Raw genomic sequence first — 19,658 nt, forward strand, 5'->3', positions numbered from 1 at the left:
GTCCTTGCATTTCAGTTTCCTAATAACAGACAAGAAAAGGGACAGATAATTGTATGTACATGTACCGTGAAGAAAACAAATTAAAGCTACTTTTAAAAGCTGTTTTTTTATTCTTGTGTGTTTGCAGCAGCTAAATTTGCACCAATTGATTGGACTTACATAGAATTGTCTGCCTGCCCTACTGGAGGCAGGGTAGCAATACATGTCTATATCTTTATAATCTTTGTACTGTATATATATGTATTTCATTGATCACCATTAAGATGTACAAAGTCATGTACTCTTATCTCTAAAGTATGATACTTGTGAATTATGACTTCAAGGTGCTCTGATGGGTTGACATGTGAATTTATTCACAGTACCTAATATGACAGCAGCTTTTACTGTTGTGCTGATCAACGTAATAATGCAGGTTATCAAATTATTGTGCTGACAAACCCTGTACTTTTGAAGGGTCAACAGATATGGGCGACCCTGGTGCCCCACAGGGAGCCACTGGACTTCCTGTGGATCCCTACAACATCCGTGTGGAGTGGCAAGCCCCCACCTACCCAATGGATGACATTTCTGGATACAGATTGCTATATGAGAAGGAAGGAGACACTACACGAGAAACCGTTGACATGGGTAACCCGCCCGACTTAACCTATAATCTCGCTGGAGTGTCTCCTGATACAGAGTACAACATGTGGGTGATGCCCTATGGCCCTGGAGGCGACGGACCTCAGAGCCAGCCTTTTACCGTAAAAACGGAAAGTGGTAAGAAATGCCTTCACAGACACAGTGGTCATTGTCCGTCCCTGTTGTGAACCATGCAGACCAGGCATCGTGGACCACACTTTGCAGACGGACAGAACATTTCATGTCCACAGAACCTACATTTACATGGCAGTGGATGCCCATTCCATGGAGTGCACAGATTTGGCAGGCGGACAGAGCAGCACAAGAAGTATAGCCCATTGCTTTGCAGCAGCTTGCAGAGCACCTTGCACACATATTGCTGTGTTGCAGACGTGCTGTGCCTTCATGTTGCGCTGACGTACACGCTATGTACAGTATTTCAGATTGATATTGTGCAATGTTGGCTAACAGTACGATGTTCCAGGCTGACATACTATGGAAATATTAAAACTGTTCACATCTGTACAAACGACAGACATTTGATCATATCTTTCCTGCCTTTTCGGGGTGAGGTGGGGCTATAGTGGTCTCAAGGAACTCACAGATATTACATCATCATTGCCAGTTATTTCTTGCAGTGACAGGTTGCGGACAGAATGCTTATGCTTTAGTTGTTCATGGTGATTCATCATTTGTTCATTATATGGGCACAAGTGCAAAATCATTCACAGCTTTTCCTACAATTCACTGACACTGTACAATCATTATTTTGTTTGATTTGAACGAACCTTATTTTCATTTGATTGAATGCCATTTTTTATCACTGAACAGCAGCTATTGTTTGAAGACCCAGATGCACCTATATATGGCTTCATTGTTCCAATCTATGTGCCGTCACAGAAAGTGATGTGACATATTGGCAGCCATGTGATTGTGCATTTGATAAGTGAAATCCAGAACATTTGGAAGTAATATTTCCCACTGTTTTACACAGAGGACCTGGGCAGCATTGCACCTAAGGGGGCTCCAGGAGCAGCGTCAGCTGTCACACGGGATGCCTCCAGCCTCCTGGTCGAATGGGAGGCCCCCACCCTACCCGAGGGATCGCCAGACCTTCTTGGATACAGGCTATTCTGGAGAAAGGTTGGAGAGGGCGAGTACCAGACAGTTGAGGTCGGCCCGGGAGAGCTGTCTTACGTCCTGATGGACCTGAACACCTTCACAGAGTACGAGATGTACGTCATCGCCTTCAACGCTAACGGAGACGGACCCAACAGTGACACCTTTACTGCCATGACTGCTGAAGGAGGTAAGAACTACAGGCTAATTACATTCCAGAAGTGCGTATGTGTGTGTGTATGTGTCCAACAATGTGTGTTTGGTCAATTCTATAGCTGAATAGTAGGACCATTGCCACACTGCACCACACAAAAACACTCAGATAAACATGGTGATACAGTTTGAAATGTTGATGTGGTCCTAAACAATAGCCAAATACCCATCCATATCCCTGACAGTGCAACCTGTGATGTTATCCGTGACTTATACCTCTTGTACTGGCTACTTAAAAAACATTAAACTCTTCAATCACATAAAGTCCAAAAACGTCCCAAGAGTGAAATGGGTGAAGTCATGAATGACATTTATTTGCCTGCAGAGTTGATCTTTAATGGCAATTTGAACTAATCAGCTTTTTACTCTGGTAGTTTGCACTGCGCAATGCTCAAGTGTAACAAAATGCTGCTGTCCCAAACTAAATTACCAACAGTGCTATAATATCCCAACCAAAATTACAAACTGATTGTGTGAACTAAAACATGCAAATCCTGACTAATCAACAGCCCTTGAGTACTACTGGATTTGAAAACATATCTTTGATAATTTGAATGTAAGTATTCACATGAAATTTGATGACTAGTAATATTACATATGTTGTATATACAATGTCATCCCAGTATTATGCTATCCTTGTGTTATTTCATGACCATAGAGTCTTTCGAACCATTGCTTATGTATGGCTCCAATCTGCTCAACCTCGCAATGCACAGAGGACTCTGGTGCTCCCCTCGGTGTGGCAGGAGAGCCAGTTAGCCCTTACAGCGTGCGTATACAATGGCGCCCTCCCACAAACCCACCCGACCCTGTCATGGGCTACCGATTACTGTACCAGAGATACGGCGATGACAATCAGCAGCTTGTAGACATGGGACATCCCGACGACTTCAGCTACACGCTGCGAGGCCTCTCGCCGGGCAGCCAGTACGACGTCTGGGTGACGCCATACGGGAACAGGGGTGATGGTCCGAGGAGCGAGAGAGTGACCCTTCAGACGGACGCTCCAGGCTCTGGTGGTAAGAAGTCTTCCGTTGGAGTGAGAAGAACACGTCCGTACCAACCATCGTGCTCACCGGATCAGCTCCATCTGGCATCTTGTGCATCATCGTAGACCTTGTAGACAGCCCACTTTGCACAACACTGCGCCACAGTGGTTACGTTGTAAAGTAAAACTCATTCCAACATATCAATATGCTTTTTTTGTTCTAATGACTGAGAATCACGTCCTGTAAGTGTACATGTACACATCAAAACCCCACACATCACAATAGTGCATCACGCAACTCAAAAATGACAAAGCTTTGCAAGTTGTACTGTAGGTACAACTCCTTAAGGCACTGACTGGTCACCGAGGAATGTCACCCAGGAATGCCATAAAGTGACGAATGTATGCATATTTTCTTGACACTACAGAAATAGACTCCTTTATGACCAAAATGAAGATATCATGTCTTCGAACATGTACACCATCTTCAAATGCACGAAATACATAACAGCTATAAGTCAACAACAGACTATGGAGCTTACAAGAGACTGCCCCGTGTCCAAACACATTTCACCCACCTGTGTCTTAGCCCTTGTACTTACAGTAATGTTTCTCTGTTTTTAAAGTGTTCTTTATAAACACAGTAATTCTCAATCAATGACAGCTGGGAAGTTGCCACCCCCAAGAATGGCAGGTAGGCCATTGAATTTTTTTCCACAAACAGGTAAGTTTTACTAACAGGCTGGCCAACGAAGCTACATGTACTAAATGGGAACATTGTTTTAGGCCTACTGCATATTGTTATCAAATGCACTAACATTTTCTGTTACCTTTTCTTAAGTACCTGGTGCCCCTGTTGGTCTTATGGGCGAGGCAGTGGACTCCCAGAGCATAACGGTGAGATGGAATGCACCGGAGATGACCATGGGAGTCATCACCGGATACAAGATTACTTATCAACCTGAGGGTGGGAACCCTGCTGAGGCCTTAGTCCCCGGATCGGACCTGAGTCACCTTCTGACGGGGCTTACTCCCTACACCGTGTACACCATCTATGTTGTCGGTCTTACCTCACAGGGAGAAGGAGATAGGAGCGACAGTGTCTCTGTCAGGACATTTGAGGGTGGTATGTAGTTATCGGTAGTTCTCTCTCCACTCACCACTTGGTCTGTTACCACCAGGATGGTCAAGCACCTCACTCTGTTAGCACCTCTTCCTGTCCTTCACCTACACTGCACTCAAATCTCCTCTTATAATCACCTGCAACACTTCAAATATGGAAGGTTTGGGGTGACTCTTACAGAATCTATTAACTGTATCACTGCACCCTTTGTCATGAAAACTCCATTCTTCCTCCCTCAATCTGTTATGGGATGTTACCCTTTCTCAGGACTTTTATTTATCAGATGATAGTAGACATATTAACTGTAACAGTTGTTACTTATATTTCAATCATTATTTAGCTACCAACTTATAATTTATTTACTTACTGTAGGAACTGACACCGCTCCCCTATCCACCACACTTGTCACGTGCACTGTAGAGAGGACCTTGCACATAAGGCTTTACTTTTTGCCAAAGACGATTTGTCATTTCTTTGAAGGCTTAGCCATTCTTTTGAGCATGAACTGCATGTGTCATTTCCATGGTGAATGATTAGCTTTTTCTCGTAAATTCAAGCACCTGCTCGTCCCGTTGGCGTCATGGCAAACGCCCTGGATGCCCGGTCAATCCAAGTAACATGGCAGGAGCCCGAAGTGAACCGCGGCATCATCACCGCTTACAACGTGTATTACCAGCCTGCTTCGACAACCGCTAACCAAGAGCCTAGCAAACAGACAGTTAGCCCCTATGAGCTCTTCTCCCTGCTCGGAGGGTTGCAGCCAGCCACTGAGTATGTGATCAGTGTGGCTGCGATCACTTCAGCAGGGGAGGGGGAACGAAGTGACAAAGTGACAGCACAGACAAGAGCAGGTGGTAGGTACATCTACGGACAGAGGGCTTCCTTTGTTTTTGTTTTTTATGATTTACGTTTTATCACCATATTAACATTCTCTTGTCTATTCTGTCACTCTAATCGGTGTCCCTTGGCCACAATAGTTGATGTCACATCTATGAAGACATCAATATTTGTGCCAAATGTTAAAGAAATTTGTTGGACGATGTCAGTACAGTCAAACCTTTTGATACTAATTTGTTACATCTCCATGCTAACCTGGGACTACGATAAATCCCTAACAGCAACAGTTAACTAACATAAAATTTGGACAGGAAAAGCAGCAAGGCACTGGTTATATCTCCATTGCACGTGCATACTTGTGGGAGGGGGTGTACCTCGGGCTAAGTGTTCTTATATGGGTATATCTGCCTTTCTCAAAAGTTCCAGACGCACCAAGTGACTTTGAAGCGGAGGCAGTGGACGCCACAAGTATTCAAGTTTCGTGGGAGCCCCCAGCAAACACAAACGGAGAACTGCAGGGATATAAAATCCTGTACCGGCAAGCTGGTACAGAAGACGTGTCCGTCGCTGAAGTTGCCCCCGCAGCACAATATCACCTCCTGACTGAGCTTCAGCCATTCACAGTGTACCTCCTTGCCCTGGTCGCCTTCACTGAAGGTGGGGAGGGAGAAACTAGCAGAGAGGTCACAGTACAGACGGATGAGGATGGTAGGTTATGTTGGCAGGCTATTTCTCTCAATGGCAGTTACTATATACTATATCTGTGAACCATATGGACCCTTGCAAAAGCCTCCTCTTTCTCCCAAGGCAGCTGTACCCCTTTCTTACCCCTTGATGGCCTAGATTAACTTCTGACATTGGAGGCCAAGTGGAAACCCAGCTGCTTGTGTACGAGCATTGTTGGCCCTTGCCTCCCACACATGTTCATGCTAAATGAGACCATGACGACACTGCCCTAACTTCTATATTTTCTCCTGCCAGTACCCGGCCCCCCACAGGACGTATCCGTGGAACCTATCGATTCAACCTCCGGCCGCGTAGTCTGGCAGCCACCTGCCGAGCCTAACGGAATCCTGCAGGGCTACAAGGTCCTTTACAAGGACGCTAACGCAGCAGAGTACACAACCCGAGAGGTTGAGTCCACAGAAATGTCCTATGTTATTTCCGACATGATCCCTGGTACTGAGTATGTGGTCGCCGTATCAGCCTTCACCGGTGCTGGTGATGGCCGTCCCAGTGGAGAACTCAGAATCCAAACGGAGGAAGGTGGTATGTACACCAATCATGAACAGACAGCGATATTTCTGAGCATCTATCAAGTCATTCTATCTTTGTGTCCATTCCTTCTTTGTGGCACCTGCTCACTTTTTCTCTTGAAAACGACAAACCTGTTCTGCTTATCTCTCCTGTATGGACAAATAGTTTCTTTCCTTATCCTGCACCTTTGCAGGGGCTTTCTAGTCGACAGAATCAGCATCATACTGGTATCCTTGTCTTTGCTCTGTACACTTGTACCTGTCATCTTCATTCTTTCACATCGCCATCAGTGACAGTAGTTCATAATGTTGCTTTCGGGGCATGAATACACGTAATTGTCATTCCTAGACTTGTCTACGGACAAACCTGTCAGACGACGATTGTAGTGATGTTCACATGACATTATTGTTATATGCAATGTCTATTTGCTGTATCAATGTATGCCTCATGTCCATTATTGTACCTGTTTGAATGTTTCCTATTCGGCAAACCAGTCATGATTTTGCATCTAACTGAGGAACACACTCTCCTCTCCCTCCCTCCCTTCTCTTAAAGTTCCTGATGTCCCAACCGCCGTCGTGGCTGAGGGGATCGATGCTCGGTCCATCCGTGTGAGTTGGCAGCCACCAACTGAATCAAACGGCATTCTCCAAGGCTATTACATCTACTACACTCCAGAGGGGTCCGATGAGGAGCAAAGGGCAGAGGTGGGGCCAACTGACACATCGTATGTGGCCAGTGGCCTCCAGCCCTTCACTGTGTATATCATAACAGTGAGTGGTTTCACAGCAGCGGGCGAAGGTGACAGGACTGAGGAAACCAGAGTCCAGACTTTACAGGGCGGTGGGTAACGCACATTCTTCATGACATGTGCTCTTTGTAAAACATACGCTGTTAGATCATTGACATAGGCCATATGATGGCTTGGCTGGCTCATTTTGCTTGTTCTTTTGCCTATTCATCCTAGATCTGGGCTTGCTTGTTCCTGCTTTGAGCCCTTCCTTCCTCTTCTTGACAGATTTTATCTGTCTCCTTACATGTTTTCTGAAGTTTTGTGCCCCCCAAGAGTCCTTGTCTTCCAAATATGTGTTCATCCTTCTGACTCTATTCCCTACACTTTCCTGAAACTGGACTGCCTCCCAATGTTGTGTTGTGGAGCCTTGTCACACCCAGTGGCGTCTTTGTCCTGTTCTTGTGTACTTGTTTCCTTGGCTTCGGCTTCAGGGCGTTGCAGATTGCATTTAGTCTGACAATGTCGTCTACGCCTGCTATCACTCTGATTTCAGCATTCCACCTGCTTCCAATTGAAAATTCCATCATTACTTTTTTTTCATAAAGTTCCGGAATCACCCACTGGGCTGGGTGCCACACCTGTTGACCCTCGGACTATTCGTGTCGAATGGCAGCCTCCCCAGCGACCCAATGGAGATATCCAGGGATACAACATCTACTACAGGACAACAGAGTCTGAAGTGGATGCCTTGCAGCAGGCAGGAGCACAGGATATTTTCCTGACGCTTACTGGACTAAGTCCTTTCACTGAGTACACCATAAGGGTCTCAGCACTCACTGGAGTTGGTGAGGGACAGACCAGTGACTCTGTGACAGTTTTGACACCAGCTGGCGGTGGGTATTATTCTGATGTTGGCCCGTATTGTCCTTACAGACGCTGTTAGCAGTGATATTACCGTGGCATAGTAGCTACTATATAAGTCCTATCTTGCCAACATGCAGCTGTTGCTAGTTGGCACCATATCTCTGTATTTGTCAACTTCATGACAAACTATGGTGCATGTTCTTTGCCTATGGATCAAAGTGCCAGGACTTACTTAATGACACTCAGGACCTGTGGATGTGCACCATCTGGTGTATTCTATACCAATTTCAATGCTTTCTGTATTTATGGCTTTCATGTATCCTTCTTAAGTTTCTCCTACCTTCATCCTGGCATGATCTATTCTTTCTCCAAAAGCTCCATCAAGTCCGATGGAAGTCGAGGCCAACGCAGTTGATTCCCAGTCAATCAGGATTAACTGGCAGCGACCATCAGAACCCAATGGCAATATTCTCGGCTACAACATCTTCTACAATACTGAGGGAGAAAACAGCAACAACCAACAGACTGTTGGTCCTGATGACACTGCTTATGTCCTTGAGGGATTGCGACCTGCCACACAGTACGTCATCACTCTCAATGCCTTCACTGAGGCAGGGGAGGGTGAGCGTACTCAGGAGAGGGTTGTTACAACGCTCACTGATGGTATGTACTCTATTCAATGTTCCTGCTCATTGTAACAGAAGGAATATGGCAACAACTGTGCTGCTAAATAGCACTGAAGCTTCAAACTAAACTGATCCTTCTAAGTGCCTTTCTTGGAAAGAAATTGGTAGAAAGCACTTGCCTCTGCTGTTCAACTTCGTGATCTTTCTTCTTGTTGTCTTCTTTTTTAACTATCCATGGATCTTTTCACTCCTGCAAACCAGTTCCTGGTGCACCGGCTGGCATAGACGCCAGTCCAGTTGACCCGACATCAATCAGGGTAGAGTGGCAGGCTCCCTCAGAAACTGGCGGAACCCTCGTAGGATACAAAATCTACTACCAGCTTGTGGGTGAGGACAGTCCATTCACAGCTGATGTAGAGCCAACTGAGACCTCCTACCTGCTCACAGACCTCCAGCCATTCAGCGAGTACCTCATCTGGTTAGTTGGCTACACAGAAGCCGGAGAGGGCGAGGCAACTGAGCAGGTTACAGTCCAAACACCACAAGGGGGTAGGTGGCCAGCTCAACATTTCCTGTGAAGCTTTCTGATGGAATCACTGGGCAAATCCAAGTTTTCGTTGCTAATTCTAATTCTAATGCTAATACCATCCCTAGAACTGAAATGGTAATAACACTACATGTAGGTAGGAATAGCTGCCCCCATAACCAAAGTTACTGCAGTAGGGTAACAACATATTACAATGAAATCTCAATCCTGCTCTGTGTTAACAGATAATTGGTCTAAGACTTAGACCAATTATCTTAGTCTTATGATACACACTTGCTGCATTTTAATGGATCCTGCAGCTTCTGCCTAGGTAGTTGTTTCTTAGTTCAGATTTACATCCTAGAAATCTTATATTTTCTGTAGTTCCAACCGAGCCACTTGATGTTGTCGCAGTTCCTACTGGTCCCACATCTGCGACAGTCAATTGGCAGCCACCACTGGCAAACAATGGTCAGCTGCTTGGGTACAAGGTGTACTATAAGAACACCATTGATGAAAAAGTGACAGTTGCAGAGCTGTCTGCTTCTGAACTATCTCATACAAATGAGGACATTGAGCCAATGACTGAGTACCTGATCTCAGTGATTGCCTTTACAAGTATAGGAGAAGGACCCCATAGTCAGGAAGTTCCTCTCCGAACTGAGGAAGGTGGTATGTATCTTGTCAAAAGAACACAAAACACAGCTTTCTTTTGATGTTGTTGGTGCTTCACACTTCCTTCACTCATAAGAAATGTGTATTTCATCTTCTTCAACAGCAGTTGCTTGTATTTTTTAGAACCATGAATGGTTGCAATAAGCTGCTTATCTGTGAAGTTCATCTTCATCATGTCTGGTTCTGTGAATCATTTTAATGGACAGTTTGCTGTCTGATCACCTGTCTGCACTGTCACGGATAGTTCACTTTCATCAGCATTGATTAAGGCATACTGTATCTCCTAACCAGCTGGTGGTTAATGTTTGTCACACTTCAACAAAGGTATCCAGTACCCTACATACACATGTATGAATCAAAGACTCTTCTGCTTGAACAAGGGTGTCCTTCATCATGATTCTTCACCTCAGTCCACTTGCACAACATCTGCTGGTCATCCACTTGCTTGTTCTCTCTTACTGTCTGCAGCCTTGGGCTTTCCCAAACCTTTGTATGCAATGTTTATATGTTTATGGAAGTACATGGCTTGCCTGCTGTTCTACATTAGGATTATGTTACTTGTGTGGCTTTGTGTTTGCTCTGAAACCAATGTGATTTCTGCTACTTGCTTACTTTTATTAGTCTATTGACAACAGCTTCATCATCATGGCTTGTCCATAAAGTTATAGGTAGTACAAAATGTTTGTAACAGATTGAAAGTTTTGTCTTATTGTTTTATCCCTACAAAGTTCCTGGTAGTCCAATAGGGGTGGAAGGAGACCCCATTGATTCAACATCAATCCTCGTGAGATGGCAGGAACCTCCAGATCGAAACGGAATTCTCCTTGGCTACTATATCCACTTCCTAACCGTAGGCTCAAATGGAGAGCAAAGGGGTCAGGTCCCGGCTAGTGAGGACTCCTATGTTATCACTGGCCTAAAACCCTTTACCAAATACTTTGTTACGATCTCTGCCGTAACGGGGGCAGGGGAAGGAGAGAGAAGTGACGGAGTGACAGTCGAGACTCTAGAAAGTGGTGGGTGACATTTATATCATAGAACACAGATTCTGAAGTTTTTGTCAATAAGGATTCACTTCAAATAGGGGCCTTGGACTGTCACAATGCTGTTATCTTTCAAACTCTGCTTGACTTTGATCTAGCTGTAACTACATGTACATATGTTGCAGCCTTCTTGATATGTTACTCCTCTTGCTATACATTTGCCTTGATGTTCATTGGACATTGGTCCTGTTCTGCCATCCTAGTTCCAGCAGCTCCAACAGATCTTCAGGCAACAGCAGTTGATGCTCGCACCATCCAGGCATACTGGCAGCAACCACAACAAACCAATGGAAATCTGCTTGGGTATAGGCTCTTCTATCAAGGGTACAATGATGAAGATGTCACTGCCTTGGAGATCCCATCCACCGACACATCTTGGTTGCTTACTGGCTTGCAGCCTGCAACTGAGTACCTGATTTGGGTAGTTGCCTTTACGGGTTCTGGAGACGGAGAGAGAGCCGACCAGGTTATTGTGCAGACGTCAGAAGGGGGTAGGTTAATGAACACCATTGGGCAGCCCAACCTTGTTTACAACCTTTCTCTTCTCTGTGGTGATGATGCTGACTGCTGTGGTGAAGACTGGATCTTTATCTTTCGTTTTTTTTCTCAGTGGGCTGACTTTCCATTCAGACTTTCAAAGACCATCTTTGTATTCCTTCTGATAGTATCTAAAGATACCATGCTTCTAGATTTCCTAATATTGCTGAAGATGCTTTTTAACTCATACAAATTGATTTAGGTAATCAATGCTAACCTGATCTAACTCTCTAACTTGTTTTCCTCCCCAGTGCCCGATGCACCCCGTGACATTGTTGCATCTGCAACTAATCCAACAACAATCAGGGTAAAGTGGCACCGTCCACGTCAAACAAATGGCGTTTTGCTTGGGTACAAAGTGTTCTACAAACACACAACTGATGGCGAGCTCCAAGCTGCTGTAGTTCCTCCTAACCAACTGAACCACACTAACACTGACGTGGAGCCAATGACAGAGTATGTAGTAACAGTGTCTGCATTCACCAGTGCTGGAGATGGGCCAGAGAGTCGGCCAGTAACAGTTCGAACGCAGGAGGGTGGTATGTATATGATAAGTCTGACAATCAATAACCTCTCTGGTGATGGTTAGCTTCTTTCTTTTTCAATCTGTGGGTGACTTTGTGTTGTTCTGCCCTTTTCTGTAAGCACCAGGCTTCTGTTTGAAATATGTTCATCAGACATCATCTTGGTCCTTGTGTTACATCTCGGATTCCTTCTTTTTTGTAGAGTCATTCAGTCCTCAATGTGTTGACATACATGGTTACCGTATCATTATTTGTCTTTTCTTGAATAAAAGACTACTTGAACATTAAGACATCTTACTGACATCCTAATGTCTAATACTAATATAGCCTTACAATTAAAGATCAATGCCTGTGCTTTGCTCAATTTTATTACTACAATTGAAAATTTCAAAGTTTTCTTGGTTTTCTGTGATCTCATTTCCAGTCTTTCCTGTTGGATTGCATATTGCTCAATCAAAACATTGAATACACATTTCTAAATGTCCATTGCTCTTTCCTCTCTCAAGTTCCCAGTAGTCCATTCGGGCTGAACGCCTATGCATTGGATACAACCTCAGTCAGTGTAAGTTGGCAGATACCATTAGATCCAAATGGTGTGATAGAGGGATACAACCTGTACTATGAGGCAGCTGGATCTGAGGATGAAGAACTGATGCAAGTTGGTCCAGAGGAGGGAGTAGACAGCCCCTACGTACTGTCTGGCCTGCAGCCCTACACATTGTACAGCTTAGAGATAGCTGCCGTGACTGGCGGGGGAGAAGGGGACAGAAGCGATCAACTGAAAGTGCAGACCCTGGAGGGTGGTGGGTACCTGTAAAGAAGTCTTTGGCCTGGCATGACTTCTTTTTTTTCGGTGTGCTTCAACCTGTTGAAGGTGGTGGTTGGGGAAACATGGCTCAATGCAAACACGTATGATTGTGTTTATGCAGCAGTACAAAAGCTTGTAGTGGATTAGATGCATAGAGAGTCTGGTAGATAGCTGCTTTCTTTGCTTTGCATTGTAGAATTTGTAGCAGTCTCTGCACATCTCTGCCAGGAGTTTAGGCATTGCCAGTGCTTTTTGAATTTCCATGTATCACATATTGAACTTTTAAAAGGTTCATATCATATCTGTCTTGTGCTTTCTTTTGTGGCTGTCACGCACTCTTCCCAGCAGAATGGGCTGTGCTTTGACTGTTATTCTGCATACATTTTGTTGCGCTTTGCACCGCTTCAGCTGTAGATCACTGATTGTGCTTCAGGCAATGATTGCATGGCAGCCTTACCATCTTGTAGTCTTACGTGTAGCTTGCTGTGCTGTGCTGTGTTTTGCTGTGCTGTGCAAAAAGTGCAAATTGTAGCAGAATTTCCTTTCTCCCCATCAAGTTCCGAGTAATCCTGTCCGCGTTGCTGCTTTCGCTGTCGACCCAAGAACCATTCGTGTAGACTGGAGGCCACCGCTGAAGGCAAATGGAGAAATCATGGGCTACAATGTCTTCTATGGTCCAAGTGCCACAGATGACGTGTTATCAAGGACCGTGGATCCCATGGACAATATGGTCACACTGGATGGTCTGCAGCCATTTACAGAATATACCATTATCTTGTCCGCTTTCACATTGGTCGGGGGTGGAGACAGGAGTGTGCCTGTGGTTGTGAGGACACCTGCTGGTGGTGCGTACTGCCAGACTTCTTGTAGACAGATGTCTTGACGAATGTGACTTTCTATCTGTTTTGTTGTTGTTATTGTTGTTGTTACACTTGTGCACAACTGTTCATGTTGCTCATCCAGACATTTCCTTTGGGCATCAAGCATTTCTTTTCTGTTGCGACCACATGTACATTCTGAATATTGTGATACAGAACTATGGGAGTTGAATTGACCTGACACTAATGTAAATCATGTAATCCTTACCAGCTACTTCTACAGCTTTTCTATTGTATGTGCCAGTCTTACGCTTGATGTGACATGACATTCTTTCTCACTGACATGACTTATTTCTTTCTCACTGAAGCACCATCACGTCCCCTAAGTGTGACTGCTGACGGACAAGCCCCTGATACTGTAGAAGTAGCATGGCAGAGCCCTGCTGAGAACAATGGAAACCTTCTTGGTTATTACATCTACTACCAAGTTGTGGGAAGCACAGAGACGTCACAAGCCGAGACTGGTCCTGACGAAACCACTTACAGCATCAGCGGGCTGCGGCCTGCTACAGAATACATAATCACTCTCACAGCTTACACAGAGGGTGGGGAGAGTGAACGTAGTGGGGAAGTCCTTGTCAGCACATTGAGTGGTGGTAGGTCTACCTTCCTGTGCCATTCATACCCATTTAAAGCTTGCAACAGCCGACATTGCACTTTAACTAAGACTCGTCCTACAGTCAAACAACTGGACTATTTGTATCTTCAGCTTACTTTCTATGACAAAATAAAATGCATCAATCCTGATCTTCTGCTGGTCATCTCAAAGATGGTAAATGCCAGCAATCTCTTTGCCTTTTCAAAAAGCTGTGCTTTCCTTTAAAATCCTTTCTTTGTCCAAAGTAGAATTTTATCATAACTCTTTTGCTTCAATGTGTTAGTAACATTAATGTGTGACAACTTTCGACAGGCTAGCTTTGCAGTCATGTTTCAGTCTCTTGCCATTACATGCACTACATAACTTTTCTTGTAAAGACTATCTGTTGTATCAGCTGACATGTATGATATTGACTGAGTATTTCGTGACTTCTTCTTTTGTCCTCTCGAAGTCCCTACAACACCCCTAAGTGTGACTGCCGACGGACAAACACCTGATAGTGTAGTAGTCACATGGCAGAGCCCTGCTGAGACCAATGGAGACTTGCTTGGTTACTACATCTACTACCAAGTTGTGGGCAGTACAGAGACGTCACGAGCTGAAGCTGGTCCTGATGAAACCACTTACAGCATCAGTGGGCTGCGGCCTGCTACAGAATACATAATCACTCTCACTGCTTACACAGAGGGTGGGGAGAGTGAACGTAGCGGGGAAGTCTCAGTTCGCACAATTAGTGGTGGTAGGTCTCTATTCCCATGGCATTCATACACATTTTCATTTTAAACTTTAACAGCCCACATTGAACTTCTAAAGTCCTTGTCCTACCTTCTCCAGTGAATCTGGACTCTTTGCTCCTTCAGCTTTACCTTCTATGTCAACATCTTTGATGATGAATCTCATCTTGCTACTTCTGGTCATCTCATGTCAGAGGTGACAACTACCAACAATCTCTTTGGCTCTTGAAAATCCCCTGCTTTCCTCTAAAGCTCTAAAATACTCTGTCCAAAACAATGTTTTATAACTTTGTAGCCTTGTAGCATTTTAGTAACTTATTTGTGATAATTTCCAACAGGCTAACTTTGGTCATAATCTTTTGTGCTACCCTTTTTTCTAAAGTTAGTGTAACTTTCTGGTTTATTAGCTGACATGTACAGTTAGTGTCTTCTTTTTTTGTCCTCTCGAAGTCCCTACAACACCCCTAAGTGTGACTGCCGACGGACAAACACCTGATAGTGTAGTAGTCACATGGCAGAGCCCTGCTGAGAACAATGGAGACTTGCTTGGTTATTACATCTACTACCAAGTTGTGGGCAGTACAGAGACGTCACGAGCTGACACTGGCCCTGACGAAACGACCTACAGCATCAGTGGGCTGCGGCCTGCTACAGAATACATAATCACTCTCACTGCTTACACAGAGGGTGGGGAGAGTGAACGTAGTGGGGAAGTCTCAGTTCGCACAATGAGTGGTGGTAGGTCTCAATTCCCATGGCATTCATACACATTTTCATTTTAAACTTCAACAGCCCACATTGAACTTCTAAAGTCATTGTCCTACCTTCCCCTGGCCAGTGAATCTGGACTCTTTGCTCCTTCAGCTTTACCTTCTATGGTAACATCTTTGATGATGAATCTCATTCTTCTACTTCTGGTCATCTCATCTCAGAGGTGACAATTACCAACAATCTCTTTGGCTCTTGAAAATCCCCTGCTTTCCTCTAAAGCTCTAAAATACTCTGTCCAAAACAATGTTTTATAACTTTGTAGCCTTGTAGCATTCTAGTAACTTATATGTGTGATAATTTCCAACAGGCTAACTTGGTTTTAATCTATTGTGCTTCCTTCTTTTCTTGTATATCACTTGTATTAGCTTACATGTACAGTTAGCGTCTTCTTTTTTCCTCTCAAAGTCCCTACAACACCCCTAAGTGTCACTGCTGAAGGACAAGCCCCCGACACAATCACAGTCACATGGCAGAGCCCTGCAGAGAACAATGGAAACCTGCTTGGTTATTACATCTACTACCAAGTTGTGGGAAGCACAGAGACGTCACGAGCTGACACTGGCCCTGACGAAACGACTTACAGCATCAGTGGGCTGCGGCCTGCTACAGAATACATAATCACTCTCACTGCTTACACAGAGGGTGGGGAGAGTGAACGTAGTGGGGAAGTCCTAGTCAGCACATTGAGTGGTGGTAGGTCATGCTTTATGTAGGTTTTAGGCATCTAACCATTAAACTTGTAACAACTGACTGCTGCTCTGTTGCACCTTGACAAATCTAAGTGGTAGCCTCTGTAGTTTCTCTGTAGTTTCTCTTAGACAAAGCTTCCTTTGACAACTTCTGCCATGCAATGTTGCTATTTCATAGAACACCCTCGTCCTTCATTTACATCAAGGTACATGTACTGCATCCTGTGGGACAGTTTAGGTTGCTGTCATGCCGGTCAATTTTGCTTGCTATCCCACACTGTTCTACACTTGTCCCCTCTATATGTTGACACGCACATGACATGAGCTTTTGTTCTGTCCCCAAAGCCCCATCAACACCCCTCAGTGTGACTGCTGAGGAAAATGCTCCTGACGCCATTATGGTTACATGGGAGCCTCCGACACAGACCAATGGAGAACTGCTTGGTTATTACATCTACTACCAAGTTGTTGGAGGTACAGAGACGTCACGAGCTGAAGCTGGTCCTGACGACGTGGCTTACATCATCAGTGGGCTGCGGCCTGCTACAGAATACATAATCACTCTCACAGCTTACACAGAGGGTGGGGAGAGTGAACGTAGTGGGGAAGTCCTTGTCAGCACTTTGAGTGGTGGTAGGTAGTATTTCCACTACATGTCAGCATTTCAATTGTAGCACAGTATATTCTAATAACTTCAATCTTTTGCATGACCCCTTGGGACTGAAGATCACATTTTTAAAGATGGGCTAAAGTTAAATGTACGTCCTTTAGTCTGCCACATGTCTTATCTCCAAGTAAATTTCTTCATGCACATGACTTCATTTCTTCTTTTGCCCTCCTGAAGTCCCACCAACACCCTCTAGTGTGACAGCTGAAGGAGAAGCTCCTGACAGTATTAAGGTTGCATGGCAATCTCCTGCCCTGACAAATGGAAACCTTGGCGGTTTCCGCATCTATTACCGCGTTCTTGGGACCTCAGAGAAGTCCCGTGCTGAGACTGGTCCTGATGAAATGATGTACAGCATCCGTGGGCTGCAGCCCGCCACAGATTACGTAGTTACTCTGTCTACTCAGGCCGAGGGGGGTGAGATCGAGAGTGAACGAACTTCGGAAATTGTAGTTCGTACCTTAAGCGGTGGTAGGTTGTTTTCCAATAGCTTAAAAATCGCAGCCTTCCTTCAGCTTGCAGCTTTATAGCACCATCATGTCAAATCACTCCTTCTTAGCCTCATTTCCTGATGAACAAGCAAAGATCTTCTTACAAGCTGCTGGTGAAGATGGCTTGGGATCTCTCATCATTTCTTTTTAGCCACTTCTCATGACACTTCTCTGAAGCACACTCGTGATCATCCTGGATTCTCGTCTGCGGTTTCCTCATCATTGCGGCCTGACAAGCTGCTGTGTCTTTCCATTCTATTGCTGTTTGCCTTTTTGGGTGGCAGTCTTTCTTGGACATTCCAGTCACACCTTGCCTATGAGATTCTGTGGTGATGGTTGTTTGCAGGCCAAAGACCTCATCTAGATATCAAATGACATTCACCTGACTTGACATGTTATTTTGTCTTCCTAAAGCTCCATCAACACCCTTGGGTGCAACTGCTGAAGGACAAGCACCTGATACAATTCAAGTCACATGGCAGGCCCCGACCCAGACCAATGGAGACTTGCTTGGTTATTACATCTACTACCAAGTTGTGGGAAGCACAGAGGAGTCCCAAGCTGAAGCTGGTCCTGATGAAACCACTTACAGCATCAGTGGGCTGCGGCCTGCTACAGAATACCTAATCACTCTCACTGCTTACACAGAGGGTGGGGAGAGTGAACGTAGCGGGGAAGTCCTAGTCAGCACATTGAGTGGTGGTATGTGGCTTTCAGATAAACCAGTTTGTCTACTTCTAATTCCTTTTGTTCTCCTTTTCTCTTAAAAAATCTTTACTACTCCACTTTCTCTATATACCTTTTTGCTTCTTAAGATGGAATGTAAAGTTGTTGGCATAGTTGGCCTTGTCTTGATCCTGCCAAAGCTTCTTAAACACCATCTTTGCCATATCCTGGCTTTTCTGGTGATTGCCTTCCATGAAGACCCACCACTAAGAATTACATTATGCTTTACATAACATTGCTCCTACCTCATGTGAACATCTCTTGACATGATATAACATTTTGTTTTGCCCTACTGAAGCTCCATCAGCACCCCTTAGCGTGAGTGCACAAGGACAAGGTCCGGATACAGTCATAGTTGCTTGGCAAACCCCTGATGAGACCAACGGAGACCTGCTTGGTTACTACATCTACTACCAAGCTGTTGGAAGTACAGAGACATCAAGGGCCGAAGCTGGTCCAAATGATGCCACTTACATCATCAGCGGGCTGCGGCCTGCTACAGAATACATAATCACTCTCACTGCCTACACAGAGGGAGGGGAGAGTGAACGAAGTGGGGAAGCTCTGGTCAGCACATTGAGTGGTGGTATGTAGCACTTCATCCAGCTTCCATTGCTTTTCAAGCTTTCTAAGTTGAATGATCTGGGCCAACAATGCTTTGCAGCTCATTGTCAAATCTACACCATCACAACATAAGTGTGTCCTGCTTTCTGCCATCGAGTTACACCACCTGAGCTTGCATTTGCCTTGTTCATTTCAACATTTGCAGCAAAGACCTGAAGAAACCATTGTTTGTCCTTACCATTGTACATCTCTTTGACATCAGGTTAACTTGCATGGTTCTGTAAGTGATAAGCTTCTATAGAGGGAAAGTCTGAGTTTTGTTGCCATGGCTTCATTATACAGCTTCTAGAAGACTTCTAGGGCTTGATTGCTTTCAATTGCTGCATTGGCCTGCTCAACATTCCCTGAGGACTGGCAGCTTCAGAGCAACCCCTAATTTTGTAATTGGTAACCTGCTTCAGCTCTGCCATACCCTTGACCACATTGTCCTAATACATACCCTTCATGTTAAAAGTTGTATATGGTTCATAATTGTATGTTTTGCAGATGGAAACTGGGTTGTAACATTCTTTTTTTTTCATTTGTATCTGTATATCTTCAGCTTCACATAAAGTTTCCTGCATACTGTTAGTAATATATAGCTTAGCACTTAACATATCAATGAAAGGGAAATATCGACAGTCATGGGTTCTTTCCTGTACTTCTGCAGCAAAAGACTCTTTCCTTTCTACAGTGCTTTCAACTCCAAGCTTGTTGAACTGCCTTCCAACATGCACATTTTGTATCTCTCATCCAGTCAAGAGAAGTAAAATGCTTTGTATCCCAGTATAAGTTGATAAAATGAAGTTAGACTTCCTACCAGTAACAACTGATTTGAGGGAAAAAGACCCTGATGCAGATTGAAAAGGAGTGGAGGAAGGCTGCACCAATCATTCTCCACTTTTCTGCCATTTGTACACATTTCTTGTTCATCCTCTCTCATCCATCTCCATGGGAGCCAAGTTGAACACATACGGGCATTTCACTGGTTCATCAAGAGGGATTCA

The 19,658-nt window shown here is 44.6% G+C and overlaps 2 protein-coding genes across 5 annotated transcripts in view; one reads left to right on the forward strand and one right to left on the reverse strand.

The window, feature by feature from the left end:
- Nucleotides 1-19,658, forward strand: part of LOC136441756 (tenascin-X-like) — an 87,571-nt gene that overhangs the window by 53,934 nt on the left and 13,979 nt on the right. For all 4 annotated transcript variants that reach the window (XM_066438210.1, XM_066438213.1, XM_066438214.1 and 1 more), the window contains exons 15-39: nt 454-759; nt 1,616-1,930; nt 2,670-2,972; nt 3,783-4,067; nt 4,622-4,918; nt 5,322-5,609; nt 5,883-6,170; nt 6,714-7,001; nt 7,497-7,784; nt 8,131-8,418; nt 8,643-8,930; nt 9,292-9,579; nt 10,311-10,598; nt 10,829-11,116; nt 11,414-11,701; nt 12,193-12,489; nt 13,052-13,339; nt 13,681-13,968; nt 14,422-14,709; nt 15,155-15,442; nt 15,881-16,168; nt 16,510-16,797; nt 17,009-17,302; nt 17,737-18,024; nt 18,347-18,634. In XM_066438210.1, coding sequence (XP_066294307.1) covers nt 454-759; nt 1,616-1,930; nt 2,670-2,972; nt 3,783-4,067; nt 4,622-4,918; nt 5,322-5,609; nt 5,883-6,170; nt 6,714-7,001; nt 7,497-7,784; nt 8,131-8,418; nt 8,643-8,930; nt 9,292-9,579; nt 10,311-10,598; nt 10,829-11,116; nt 11,414-11,701; nt 12,193-12,489; nt 13,052-13,339; nt 13,681-13,968; nt 14,422-14,709; nt 15,155-15,442; nt 15,881-16,168; nt 16,510-16,797; nt 17,009-17,302; nt 17,737-18,024; nt 18,347-18,634 — 7,281 coding nt within the window. The remainder of the gene's footprint in view (nt 1-453; nt 760-1,615; nt 1,931-2,669; nt 2,973-3,782; nt 4,068-4,621; nt 4,919-5,321; nt 5,610-5,882; nt 6,171-6,713; nt 7,002-7,496; nt 7,785-8,130; nt 8,419-8,642; nt 8,931-9,291; nt 9,580-10,310; nt 10,599-10,828; nt 11,117-11,413; nt 11,702-12,192; nt 12,490-13,051; nt 13,340-13,680; nt 13,969-14,421; nt 14,710-15,154; nt 15,443-15,880; nt 16,169-16,509; nt 16,798-17,008; nt 17,303-17,736; nt 18,025-18,346; nt 18,635-19,658) is intronic.
- The window catches only part of LOC136441760 (zinc finger CCCH-type with G patch domain-containing protein-like), a 98,097-nt gene that overhangs the window by 52,952 nt on the left and 25,487 nt on the right, over nt 1-19,658 (reverse strand). The window lies entirely within an intron of this gene.

Source organism: Branchiostoma lanceolatum, chromosome 9, assembly GCF_035083965.1.
Source record: "Branchiostoma lanceolatum isolate klBraLanc5 chromosome 9, klBraLanc5.hap2, whole genome shotgun sequence".
Lineage (NCBI taxonomy): Eukaryota > Metazoa > Chordata > Leptocardii > Amphioxiformes > Branchiostomatidae > Branchiostoma > Branchiostoma lanceolatum.